General features: G+C 42.5%; 1 protein-coding gene across 1 annotated transcript in view; it reads right to left on the bottom strand.

The window, feature by feature from the left end:
* Positions 1-14176, bottom strand: part of LOC115480460 — an 89959-nt gene that overhangs the window by 37271 nt on the left and 38512 nt on the right. The window contains exons 2-3 of the mRNA XM_030219153.1: positions 7811-7943; positions 5223-5311 (exon numbers count right to left, since the gene is read on the bottom strand). Of these exons, the coding sequence (XP_030075013.1) occupies positions 5223-5311; positions 7811-7943 (222 nt within the window). The remainder of the gene's footprint in view (positions 1-5222; positions 5312-7810; positions 7944-14176) is intronic.

Raw genomic sequence — 14176 nt, 5'->3', positions numbered from 1 at the left:
CATGGGCTGCCTGACTGTTGTCTCTGATCAAGGGGCCCAGTTTACCTCCAAGTTCTGGCAGAGCCTCAACTGTTCACTACAGGTTAAATTGAACTTTTCATCTGGATACCACCCTCAGACCAATGGACAAATTAAAAGGGTGAACCAAACCCTGAAAGCCTTTTTACACACCCGTGTATCTTCATCATACAAAGACTGGGCTTGACTACTGCCCTGGGCAGAATTCTGCCACAATAATCACATTGAGTCCACTGGAGCATCTCCCTTTTGGATTGTGTATGGTCAACACCCTCGAGTTCTCATGCCCATACTACTGGAACCCAGGGTTCCTGCAGCCCAGGAGACTGCTATGGGTCCACAACACCATTCACAATCCCTACTGAAGCCCCTGGGTCCTGCAGAAGACCACGAATCCTGCACCTGTGCCACTGATGCTGATCCTGTAGAAGAATACAAAGTCCAGAGCATCCTGGATTCCCAGAGGGTGCATGGCCACTTGCAAAACCTCATTGCCAGGAAGGGCTATGGATCAGAGGAGAATTCTTGGGAACCAGCCCTTGTTCACCAGTTTCACCTAAGTCACCCCTGGAAACCCAAACCTTGAAGGGGAGGTACTGTCATGGCTGCCGCCATTCCCGGACTCACCTCCCATTGCAGGAAAGACCACGTCCCAGCTACGTGGCCAACTGAAGCTGTTGCCCTTGCTTGGGGCCCACATGGCAGCATGGGAACAAATGCCATCTGGAAGACCCTTGTGGCTGTGTGCCTTAGCTGCACGCGCACGGCTCACACACACCTTTATGGGGGAATCAGTGAGCACCCCTGGATGACATCACCTCTGGGTACTACTTTAGCCAGCCAGTGCCATTCTTCATTGCCTTCACAATGTTTCTCAGTATGCCTGCTGTGTCGCACAGGCCTCAGTCCTGCCAAGCTCCAGTCCTGCCTTGTTGCTGCCAAGCTCCACTCCTGCCTCATTGCTGCCAAGCCTTGTCCTGCTACGTTCCAGCTGTTCCCAATCCAGCTCCAGTTAAACCCACTGTGCTGCCCGTTCTCCAGTTCCAGTTGCTCCCACTCTAGTGCCAGCCCAATCTGATACAGCCCCTTGTTGTGGCTGCTGTGCTTGCAGCCCTTGATCCAGCTCAACCCTTTACTGGCTTCTCTGTGATTCATCTGCTGTTGGTCGCCTGGGATTCCCTGGGTCAGGGCCCTCAAGCCAGTCCCATGTCTCACATTCAGGACAGTAACACTATCCAAAGTAGTTCAGTGTGGAGTACACATAAAAGAGCTAACCATTTATAGGAACTAAAAATATAGTAACAATGAATACAAAATCGGTCTACAACATTTCTGAAATATGAAAGTCTTCAATTTTTTTCAGAACCACATATAATGAATTTCTGATTTGACAGTGGAGGGATGGGCTCTTCAGCTTGGAGAAAAGGCGGCTGAGGGGAGATATGATAGAGGTCTATAAAATAATGAGTTTGTATTTATTTATTTATTACATTTGTACCCCACATTATCCCACCTATTTGCAGGCTCAATGTGGCTTACAGAGTGTTATTATGACATATTCATGAGGGAATAATAGATATAGTCGGTGGTAGGACAAAGATATTTAAAGAAAGAGAAGAGGGTGTTAAGTAGGGTGATGTGGGAGGTGTAGTTGGTTGTATGGGTGGGTTGTGTAGTGATTTGTGTCTTTAGAGGTTCTTTTTATAGGGTCTGTTGAAGAGGTGTGCGGGTAGATGTGAAGCATCTGTTTATACTTTCCAAAAATACTAGGACTAGGGGGCATGTCATGAAGCTACAATGTAGTAAATTTAAAATGAATCCGAGAAACTTTTTCTTCACTCAACATGTAATGAAACTCTGGAATTGGTTGCCAGAGAATGTGGTAAAGGCGGTTAGCTTAGCGGAGTTTTAAAAAGGTTTGGATGGCTCCCTAAAGGAAAAGTTCGTAGACCATTATTAAATGGACAGTGAAAATCCACTATTTCTGGGATAAGCAGTATAAAATGTTTTGTACTTTTTTGGGATCTTGCCAGGTATTTGTGGCCTGGATTGGCCACTGTTGGAAACAGGATGCTGGGCTTGATGGACCTTTGGTCTTTCCCAGTATGGCAATACTTATGTACTTATGAGTTCCAAATTAGTGCCGCTTGGTAGTGATACCTAGATTAAATCTTGTTTTACATTTTATCCCTTTTGCTGATGGAAAATGCAATAGCTGATGAGTCCTAAAAGATTAAGACTTACCTAACAATGCAAAATTTATCAGATGAATAATAAAGCTAGGCACTGAGCCAAACAAGATCCTAAATATCATTGAACTCATCATGAACAGGACACAGGTTTTATTTCACCAGAAGCTAGTGCAAGTCTTTTGGCAGAAACATGACTGTCAAAACTTTTGGTTCCACACACTAGCCTGGTGGCAGATTTTTATGCCATTATAAATGTTTCAAACTTTTCCCTACAGATATAGAGCAGATTATAGTTAATATCAGCACTTGAATAATCTTGGTTTAACTGTACAAAGAACATGCCTTGAATTTAGCCACTCATCTATTTATCCTGACTCTGTACCACCCATCTTGTCCTCATCTATATATCTGCACTTGGTCCCTCGACTACATGCTAAGCTGTATTGTAGAAAATTATTAGCATATCTATGTTATTTGAATGTTCTAATGTGTGCTTATTAGGTGTTTCGGTAGTATTATGCTGACATTGCATTATATCTCTGTTATTTGAATTTCAGTGCTGTTAAATGTGTATATTTTTGATACTGTTTCATTGTAGTCCGATTATTAGGTTTTAATTTGCTGTTCTCACGTTTAGTGTATTATATTTAGCCATTTTTATTATTGTTATGCTGTTAACAAAATTTTAAGTCTTATGTGGTGTACACCACCTTGTATGAATCCCTTCATAAAGGAAGTTCATACATCTAAATAAATAAATGCCCTAAAAACCTTTCCTCCTAAACAAGTCTAGTGTCTAGGGACACTGAGGCATAAGTCCTGGACCTCTTAGCTCATTTGAGGGTGGATTTGACTATCACAGAGGTGAGGCAATTGGGCCCTCTCAAATCCAGGAGCCTTTTGGATACGATACTGCGTATCCACCTTCTTAGCTGTGAACTGCACTGAGAGGGAAGATTCCCAGTTCCTTGTTAGTGCATCCTTAAGGATAAGGTGCAGTGGTACTGTGACCCCTTTCTTAGGAGGAGACTCATAGTCCATGACGACAGTTAATATCTCTGCTTTGGGCTTTTCTCCATCTCTTAAATGAGATGGTAGATGCCATCTCCGTGACACAACCAGTGAAAAGAGACCCTCAGATGGAGATTTATGTGTCTCTTGGGGAGGGATCAGAAAGTACCCCATAAGACTCCTCCTTCTTGAAGTAATGAGAGTCCTCTTCTGAGTCCCATGAAGGTCCCATTCAGACTCCTCACCATATTCAGACTGGGTTGAGTCTGTTGCCTGCCTCAGCTGAGTGGAACCCTGTCCACATTCCAAAGAGCACTGAGGTATAACCCTATTCTCTGACTCCGGACACCATGCATCGATGAGCACCAATGCATTGTGCTCCTTCGGTGCAGAGGACAACGTCGAACCCGTATGTGCCATCAGTGTCTGGTCCAATGTTGATCAGTCCTGGGGCCTACTCTCAGTGGCTGATGTCAAGAGAGGTGGAGACCTTCTCAATAACAGCACACTCCCAGTAGATGTTGAAGTCTTGGCAGCCATCGAGGTCGATGCTTCTGGTGGTGCTGATGATGATGTACCACCTTGGAGAAGCCAAAAAGTCTTCTGTTGGACCTGCTATGCCCTCTGTGTCCTCAACTGCATTTTTAAACAAAGAGAACAGGAGTTAGGCTCTTGGTCAGGCCTAAGGCTCCCAATGCAATGCACCAAGAGTGCGAGTCCATCACAGAAATCACCTGATTACCTTGGGTGCACCTTTTGAAGCCACTGGGGTGTCTTCTGGGACATTGAGAAAAGAATTGTGGCCAAATTAAACCTAAATGGGCCTAACAACTCACAAAAAAGAAAGAAAATTTGAAGTGCTGAAAAACTACTAAAAATAAAAGGAAATAAAATACACTGAAAAAAATGAAAAATTATTGAAAAAAAAAATGGGGAAAAATACCTGCACAGGTATTTTTTCAAAAGAGAGAAAAAAGTACGAGCTATGAGAAGAACAAGAAGAAGCGTTCTCCCTGCTCCACACAAAAATGAAGACGAAGGGACCTGTGATCGCATGTCAGGTGGGAAAGCACCAGCACATCTGTAGTGGGATGCTGCTAGAAAGTTTAAAGTATTATCGCTAATCAGTATCTGCACCGGGCTCCGTCGGACAACATCATCCATCTGTGAGAATACAACAACCTGCTTTTCCTTGGAGAATCACAAATATTCAAAGGCAGCTATCCAGATTGCAAACAGCACGAGATATCTGTTCACAGAGAGAAGGGCCACCCATGTCCAAATATTGGCAAATTTAGACTGCTATCCAGATCATTTTTCTGGATAACTTTATAATAGCTTTTTTGCTCTCCTAAAGTTTATCCAGATAGCGATTTGAATATCATCACTATCCATATAAAACCCCAGAAGTCCCATGCTCCACCCTTGCACTATACGGATAATGTCACTGAAAATGATCGGATAGGCTTGTAAAGTGGCATTTATCCATATGACAAGTGCTGCTGTCCGTATAAATGCTTTTGAATATTTGGGCCTATGTTTCTATGCTTCCTTTTAATTTTACAGGACCATGAGGGAACTAATAGAAATGGCAGTCACAGAATACCACAGAAATGACCTGAGATGGAGGTTATAAAAGAAGCTGGTTTTATATATATATATATATATATATATATATATATATATATATATATATATATATATATAACCAGCTTCTTTTATAACCTCCATCTCAGGTCATATATATATATATATATATATATATATATATATATATATATATATATATATATATATATATATAAGATTGACAGGAAAATTCCCACATTCTGTGAGAAGAAAATGAATGAATTTTTCAATAAATCCCCCAGTATAACTACACCTCAGGCATTAGTGCACTGAGAACTGGGCTTGAATAAGAGACCTGTACCCAAGAACATTTCATGCAAACAGTCTGTGATTTTCAGTTATTGTGTGCTGCTTAGGTTAATCAGCACCTACCTGCAAAGGTTTTCTCTCTCTGTGCCCTCAGGGCTGCACTTTCTTGGCTCCAGCTTCCAGGCCCTGATCCTGTGCCTCTCTGCTCCCAGCTGACAACACAGAATCTTATTAATTCATATTCCTGCTGCACTGTCACAGGGTATCCTGTAACCCCTCCTCACATTGCATACCCCTCTCCCCCTTCATGATGATCTCCATCTCTCTCTCTGCCATACTATCCTATCACATGATACCTTGAAGCCCCCAGCACACTGCCTTTCTGCCATAATGTATCTTGTTACCCCTGCTCCAGTGAATGGATGCCCTGCAGCCCCTGTAAAACTCATCTCCCACTCCCCTCCACCTCCCCAGTTACAGGATACCCTGCACATTGTTCTGTCACATTGTCAACAGCACCCTCTCACACTCTTCTGTCACAGGATGTACTGCAAGACCTCACATTGCCCTCTTCTATCACAGGGTGCCCTGTAGTCTTTTTCTTCACAATCCCCATCAGAGAATGCCCTGCAACTCCCTCTCCTACTACTTTCTATTACAGTTCTTTATCAAGCTATAGTTGCACCCTGTGCAACTCGCCCATTGGCATCCTACCCTGCCCACTTAACCACCGCAAATGAGAGGCAAAAGTAGGCTGGGAACAGTTTCTGTGCCACTCTATATCATACCCCTGTGACAAAATCTCTTTCATCATAGGATATCCTGCTCTCTCTCCTATACTGGCACATCACAGGATATCCTGTGTTCCCACCACAGTGCCTCCCTATCATGCTGCCCTGTCACAGGAAGTCCAGCAGTTCCCTTTCAAACTAACCCATCATAGGATGTCCTGCAGCTCCTAGGATATTAGCTCTGCTACCTTCATCACGCTTCCTCATCACAGGACATCACATTGCTTCCCTGCAGGGGCGGACCAAAAGTGATCTGGGCCCCCAGACAATAACAGTCATGGGCCCCTAAGCTGACTAACAAAAGTGATTAAACAGAATGTATGCAGCTCTCTCTCTCACTGCCCCTTCTTTCCTTCATCTGATTGAACATCTGCCCTAAAGGGCTCAGTCTTGAATCCTCCTATGGGCACCTTCTCCTGTTGTTATCTTCCGCTCTTGTTCCCAGCATCTGCCTCCTTGTCCCAGAGAACATCCTGATAGATAAATCAGTCCTGGCAGCCGAGTCTTACCCCCCCCCCTTCCTTCTTCAAGTGACTGCCCTGCCAGCCTTCAGCTCCCAACTGACACCAATTGTTCCAATCACTCCCCTGATTGGTCACCAAGAACCTCCATTGTCTGTTATGACCCAATCAACTTCCTGCAGCTTCCCAAGGTTAATTTTTTAAACATTACTTTTATTTATATACAATATACATTTTTTTTCAGTGGAGTCTCTCTTATTCTTCTCATTTCCTACGTCATATATAGCAATCACACATTTTTCCCATCACTAAACTCACACTGCTGCAATGGAATCTCACTTATTCCTGCCATCACTGACCTGCACACTACAATGGCGTCTCATTCATTCCTCCCATTGCCAACCTTACTCACTGTGACAGTCTAAGTCATTCCTGCCATCACTCATCTCACAAATAATGAGTGATTTTCACTCATTCCTCCTATCCCTCACCTCACATATAGTAATGGAGTCTTACTCATTCCTCCTATCCCTCACCTCACATATAGTAATGGAGTCTTACTCATTCCTCCTATCCCTCACCTCACATATAGTAATGGAGTCTTACTCATTCCTCACAATGGCAGGCCCAATCTGTGAGACGGAGATTTAAACCATGCCCTAGCACTGCCCCGCCACGCCTCCCAGACCTGCCTACTCCACGTCCTGGCTCCCCCCCCCCCCCCCGACAGACCTCAGCCACAGCAGTAACAAGCCACCCCCAACCCCTCACCAGGCAGCAGAAAATACTTTAATAAAATGTCATCTCCTGCTGCTGTGGGTCCAGTCTCACAATAAGAACTGAGATTTTGCACCTCTTATCACAAGACTGGTCCAGCAGCAGCAGGAGATGACATCTCCTACTGCTTATGGAGGGGGAGGGGGAGGCTGATGAGCGGGACATCTTCACTCACCAGTGGGAGTGCAGGAAATGACCTGCAAAAACAGGAGTCTTCTGCTGAACATGGGAGACTTGGCAGATCTGCATTCCTTCCACTGCTGATATCATACATTGTGGTGAAGTCTCACTCATTCCTCTCCTCACTTCACACACAGTGATGGAGTCTCACTTGTTCCTTCCAACGCTGACCTCAGACACTGTGTGAAATCTCACTCATTCGGAATGAGTCATTCCTCTCCTCACCTCACACACAGTGATGAAGTCTCACTTGTTCCTTCCATTGTCAACCTCACACACTGTGGAAGAGTTTGTCATTCCTTCCATCATTCACCTAACTCTGTAATGGAGTCCTGCTTATTCTTCCTTTCCCAATGCTAACCTCAAACATAGTAATGGAGCTTCACAAATTCTGCTTATCACTCACCTCATACACTGTGATGGAGACTCACTTGTTCCTTCCATTGCCGGCCTCACACACTGTGGTGAAGTCCAGCTCATACTCATTCCTTTCATTACCCACCTCACGCACAAAGTGATGGAGTCTTGTTTATTCCATCCATTGTTGATCTCACACAATGTGATGATGTCTCTCTGATTCCTCTCACCACTGACCTCACAGACTATGATGGAAGTTGCCTCAGCAACACTGAACCCTAATGAAGATAAAATATATTCAATTTAAATGTTGGGAAAGTAAGGCATGCAATGAAGCAAACTGAGTGCCTAAAGAAATACAATGTTGAGACAGCAGAAGGGAAGGCTATTACCGTATGCTTACTGCTCTAACCTTTTTTTTCCAAGGGGAGAAAAAGGCATAGAAAAGGCAGGGAGGAAATGAGGTTAGAATGCAGAGAACACAGCAAAGAAGAGCTTCTCTGCTCTCTAATCCAGTTCCTTTCACCTCTTATGCAGGGAACATTTTACAGGAGGGAAGGAAGTAAGGCTGGAGTGGACAGCAGAGCTGGCTGAAGCAATAGTGGCGCCCTAAGCCAACTTGCTTTGGCAGCATACGAGCCCCCTCCCCATTGCAACACTTCTGGAACCCCTCCCCCCATTGTAACAATTCTGGCACCCCTCCCTCCCCTGCCCCCACACACACATGTCCAGCAGAGTTTCCTCACCTCTTTCACTCCCCCATGGCCTGTAAAGTTTACATTGGTCACCCAGCATAGCAACATGACAGGCTGCATTTGGCCAGCCCGAGTCTTCCCTCTCAGTGGAGGCAGGACGTGGCAGTAAGACGACCCAGGGGGTGAGGGAGCAGTGCTGGAACCATGGGGAGGGTGGAGGAAGAGAGAATGGAAGAAACCAGACCGGATTAATCTGTATTTTGGCACCCTTAATCACCAATACCCTGAGCCTCACCTGGTGGACGGAGCATAGAATAAAGCAAAGAACAGCTATTCTGCTCCCTAATCCAGCTCCTTACCTCCTATTGTTCCCCACCTCTGCCCTCTGGTGAAGGAAACATAAGGGAGGAAAGGGAATAAGTGGAAAGAGCATAAAACAAAGCAAAGAGCTACTCTGCTCCCTAATCCATCTCTAAGAATTAACCCTTCTGTCTTGAGGGATCAGGAGGGGAAGTGTAAGACTGAAATAGCAAAGCAAACAAGAGGCCAGGTTTTATCTCCATATTGATCTGCTTGTGTGACCAAAGCTATTCTGCTAGATTGTAACTTCTTTGTAAAGATTTGTAGCAAACTAGCTTGTTCTACTTTCCTAGACAGTGCACTGGTGTTCTAGGGACGTGGTAGTATCTCCAAGTGGGTTAGATTTGCATATCGTAGTACAAAAGAAGCATTCATTTTCTGTTTAGTCAACACAAAAGTGGAAGTGCATGAAGAAGAAAATATCAATGAATACAACTTGTGGTCATACAGGTTTCAAAAATCCTTAATTTGCAGCATTGTGTCAGAGAAAATGTAATGGGCAAAACTGCAGTGACCCCTGATCTCTAGCAAAAATTGTCTGGGGTAAGTTGGACATACAAGCTCTTAAGCTTTTACCCTGACTGCCATGACTATAAGCAATTTGAACACGACTGTTCTCAAAAACTGAACGCACAAAGTATTAGTACAATGGTGCCAAATACCACAATCTTAGGAGCCACTGCTGAGTACTGAAGCACACAAAGTTTTTATGTTCCCACAAAAAGCCAGTCCCAATCATTATATATAACCTTTTTGTATGCAGTCTTGACCACTTCTTTAAAATATTCTCATTGCAATAACTTCTGCATTAACAGTGCTGCCTGAGATTTAAATTTACATTTTGGAAGAAGAAATCCACTGATAACATAAGAACCAAGAAAAAGGCAAATTATTCTTTAACTTCTTTGGATGGAAACTCTTGTATTGTAAAAAAGTGTTTCTATTAGGGGTGGGCCAAGATTAAAACTTTTAATTGAGATTAATCACACAATTACTATTTTTTTTTTTTAATGGCAAGCATTTTGGCTCACTAAGTGTAATTCCAACAAAATGCAATACTGAAACTGAAGTGAAAATCAATATGATACTGTAACTTAAACTTTCAAAGCTGTCATATGCCTTTTAAAATGCTATTCACGGTTCAACCAAACATAACAGCTCATTAGCATTTTCTGGAGTAAGGGCTGCCCTAACGTTTGTCTATAATGTGACCAGTCACAGAAAATAAATATTCACAGGGCACAGTTGTCGCAGGTGTTCCAAGATATTTTCTTGCTAAAGATGATGAGGCTGGATTGCTGGATGTCCGAGATTTCTACCAGTTCAAAATGTTTTCTTCTCCAGAAAAGACTGTTCTGATTTATACCATGAAATATCAGCATCAGCACTGTCTTGATGACCTACATCTTCATCGTCTGAATTTGGAGGCATATTGAACAGACACCTTTTCTTTGGTGGGAGTGGTTCTTGGACTTCTTTATAGTTGGAGTTACTGAAGACAGAAACTGCTTTATAGAATTCCATGTGGCCTCTCGATTGACATGATTTACAAAAGTACATTTTTTTAACCTTAGATCCAAGGCAGATGCAACTTTTAGCCAATCCAAGTTAAAGTTCTGCTTTCAGGAATCCAGATCAGCACAAAAAACTTCTTTGAATTTTATAATGAACATTGTATCTTCTTCGGAAACTATGTATTCACTCTCCAGATATGAGATTGATGATAACACAACAGAGAACAAAATGTAATTCTCACATCCAAGTAGTTCTGTTGCTGTTTTGCATGACTGCAGTACCCTTGACACTTTGTCGGATCTTCTCCCATTCAGCAGCTGACAAGCGAGTGCTTCTGTTCAGATAATACCGCAATGACTGCATTCTTATGTTTCTGAAGTCGCTGAAGCATATCATGGGTGCCATTCCAATGTGTAGGCACATCTTGTATTAAACTTTCCTCTGGCAGACCTTTCAATTTCTGCTGGTTATGTAACTCTATGTTAGCTGGACTATGTTTGAAATGCCCAACGATTTTTCTGCATTTTGCAAGACAAGTCTCCAAGTTGACTGCTTTAATTGCAGTATTTACGGAAAGCTGAAGTGAATGTGCCATACAAAACAAGCTCATATGGCAATGCAGTTGCAGCCTTGATCAAGTGTCAGGCATTGTCTGTTCCAAGTGATGTTATTTTGTCTAGCAGGTTCCAATCATCTATCACCAAGATATTGTATTGTTCAACATTTCCTGATGTATGTTGCTCACTGAAATTAAAAATATTTATTTATTGCATTTGTATCCCACATTTTTCCACCTCTTTGCAGACTCAATGTGGCTTACAGTGTATCATTATTGGTAGGTAGTAGGTTGGGAGATGACAGTTATTGTTACGCATAGAATAGCATAATCAAAATTTAACAAGTGGCTATAAGTAGAAGACAATACTGATAATAGGTATAGGTGGAGGTGCCATAGAAAATAACATACTCGAATTTCAAACCAGCAGATGGAGCAAAAAGCATTGCTGATAATAGGTAAGTAATGATAATAGGTAAAAGGTAGAGATGCCATAGAATATGACGTGATCGAGTTCAAACAAGCAGATGTAAGCAAAAACATTGCTGGTACTAGGTAAGGTTGTAATGTATTACATTGATAGTTGCTGTTCTTATTGGTATGCCTTGTTGAATAGGTGTGTCTTCAGGGATTTGCGAAAGTTAGTTAGTTCATAAATAGTTTTTAAGTTGCTTGGCAGTGTGTTCCATAGCTGTGTACTCAAGTAAGAGAAGTTTGACGCATGCATTAGTTTGTATTTTAGGCCTTTACAACTAGGGAAGTGAAGATTAAGGAATGTGCGGGATGACCTTTTAGCATTTCTGGGTGGCTGGTCTACCAGATCTGACATGTAGGCTGGGGCATTTCCGTGGATGATTTTATGAACCAGGGAACATATCTTGAACGTAATTCGTTCTTTAAGTGGAAGCCAATGTAGTTTCTCCCTTAGGGGTTTAGCACTTTCATATTTTGTTTTACCGTAAATGAGTCTAGCTGCAGTGTTCTGGGCGGTTTGTAATCTCTTGATGATTTGAAGATTAAGGAATGTGCGGGATGACCTTTTAGCATTTCTGGGTGGCTGGTCTACCAGATCTGACATGTAGGCTGGGGCATTTCCGTGGATGATTTTATGAACCAGGGAACATATCTTGAACGTAATTCGTTCTTTAAGTGGAAGCCAATGTAGTTTCTCCCTTAGGGGTTTAGCACTTTCATATTTTGTTTTACCGTAAATGAGTCTAGCTGCAGTGTTCTGGGCGGTTTGTAATCTCTTGATGATTTGCTCTTTACAGCCAGCGTAAAGTGCATTGCAGTAGTCTAGATGACTAAGCACTATTGATTGTACCAGGTTACGAAAGATGGTCCTTGGGAAGAAAGGTCTTATTCTTTTTAGTTTCCACATTAAATAGAACATCTTTTTTGTTGTATTTTTCACATGGCTTTCAAGTGTAAGATGTCGATCGATGGTGACTCCAAAACTTTTCAGGGTGTCCGATACGGGAAGAGTTAATTCTGGTGTATTTATGGTGGTGAATTTGCTCGTGTTGTGTTGTGAGGTGAGTATAAGGCATTGCGTTTTTTCTGCGTTAAGTTTCAGCTGAAATGCGTCTGCCCATGAATGCATGATGTGGAAACCTTGATTGATGTCCTTGGTAATTTCCATTAAATCATTTTTAAACAGGATATAGATCGTTACGTCATCTGTGTATATGTATGGATTGAGGTTTTGATTGGTTAATAGTTTGGCCAGGGGTGTCATCATTAGGTTGAAGAGAGTCGGCGAGAGGGGGGATCCCTGGGGGACTCCACATGCAGGTGTCCATTTGTCTGAGGTGGTCAAGTCGGATACCACTTGGTAAGATCGTGTGGTTAGGAAGCCTTTGAACCACTTGAGGACGTTGTCTCCAATTCAGAAATATTCAAGGATGTGTAGTAATATTCCATGATCAACCATATCGAAAGTGCTGGACATGTCGAATTGTAGAAGAAGTATGTTGTAACCAGTTGCGATCAGTTGTTTAAATTTAGTCGTAAGAGTAACTAATACTGTTTCGGTGCTGTGGTTAGACCGGAAACCTGATTGAGAGTCTTGCAGTATGGAGAATTTATTTAAGTAGTTGGTGAGTTGATTGGTCACTATTCCTTCCGTTAGTTTAGCTATTAGAGGAATAGATGCTACTGGGCGGTAGTTGGTTAGATCATTTGTGCTTTTCTTTGCATCTTTGGTTATCGGGGTGAGTAAAATATTTCCTTTGTCCTTTGGGAAGAATCCGTTTTGTAGCATAAAGTTCAAGTGCTCGGTGAGATCTTCTATGAATTGTTGAGGGGCTGACTTTATTAGGTTATTAGGACATATGTCTAGTTTGCAATGAGACTTGGCAAATCTTTTGAGCTTTAGGGAGATGATGTATATTTATTAGGTCTGCCATCTCCATTTGGGCAGTAGCGGAGCCATGGGCTTTCTACTATCCTGGACAGAATTGCATATCCCCTCTAAGTACTTAATTACCCCAACCTTGTATCTGCTCATGACAGTTTTACCAGTCAAGGCAGTATAAATCTATGTAATTAGAAAGGAACCCAGTGTTTAGTAGATAAAGAAATATAATTTATTAGCATTGATATCTTACCCAAAGATAGTACAGGCAGATCAGGCATTTACATAATGGAACAGCACTTCACAACACGACTACAGCCCTCTGGAGTCTTCTGATCTAATACCCTTCAGACTGGCCTTTTTATATTATTTTGGCCCTATTGATTCCAATGGACCCTAGCTTTGTCACCAGGGCTCTTGGCCCTTATCAGTTGATCAAAATGACTTCATCATATTCTCAAGCTCTAAGTATAAACGAGATATGTTCAGAGCACATCTGTGAGATGACTTCACAGGTCATTTTGCTCTCCTCAGTGCTCCCCCCTCCCTCTACTTGCATCTGACCCACTACTATCTTTCATTTTAATCAAAACATCTTAGCTCATGATTTCTCACAGGTGCCAGTCCAAGAGCAAATGCCCCCTCCCTTGCCAGCTCTCAATTACCTCATTTCATCACTTGCTACAGTGAAATGTAATTTGTATCAGAGATGATTTTTGATTTAAAGAGGCCTAGCTCTTTAGCCTGAGCCATTGGCCTGTATTTTACTGAGAGCAAGGGCTAGCATATTTCTACATTCTCCTCTTGCCGGACCTCCAAAGGGCCATCACACATTACTAGTGGGTGTGGCCATCCTTTCTAGAGGGCTCTTAGAGTCCTGTGGTGGGGATGTATAGGGGTGTGTGTTGGAGTATAATACTTATGATATGATACTTATGCTGACCCAGAATATTTGTTTTCTGACATGCAGAATGTTTGTTTTGACCTGTTGCTACCAGAATATTTGTTTGACAGGTTGCTATCACAACG

The sequence above is a fragment of the Microcaecilia unicolor genome, chromosome 11 (genome assembly GCF_901765095.1).
Source record: "Microcaecilia unicolor chromosome 11, aMicUni1.1, whole genome shotgun sequence".
Lineage (NCBI taxonomy): Eukaryota > Metazoa > Chordata > Amphibia > Gymnophiona > Siphonopidae > Microcaecilia > Microcaecilia unicolor.
The sequence above is the reverse complement of the archived record's forward strand: the minus strand, read 5'-3'. Positions and strand labels throughout refer to the sequence as shown.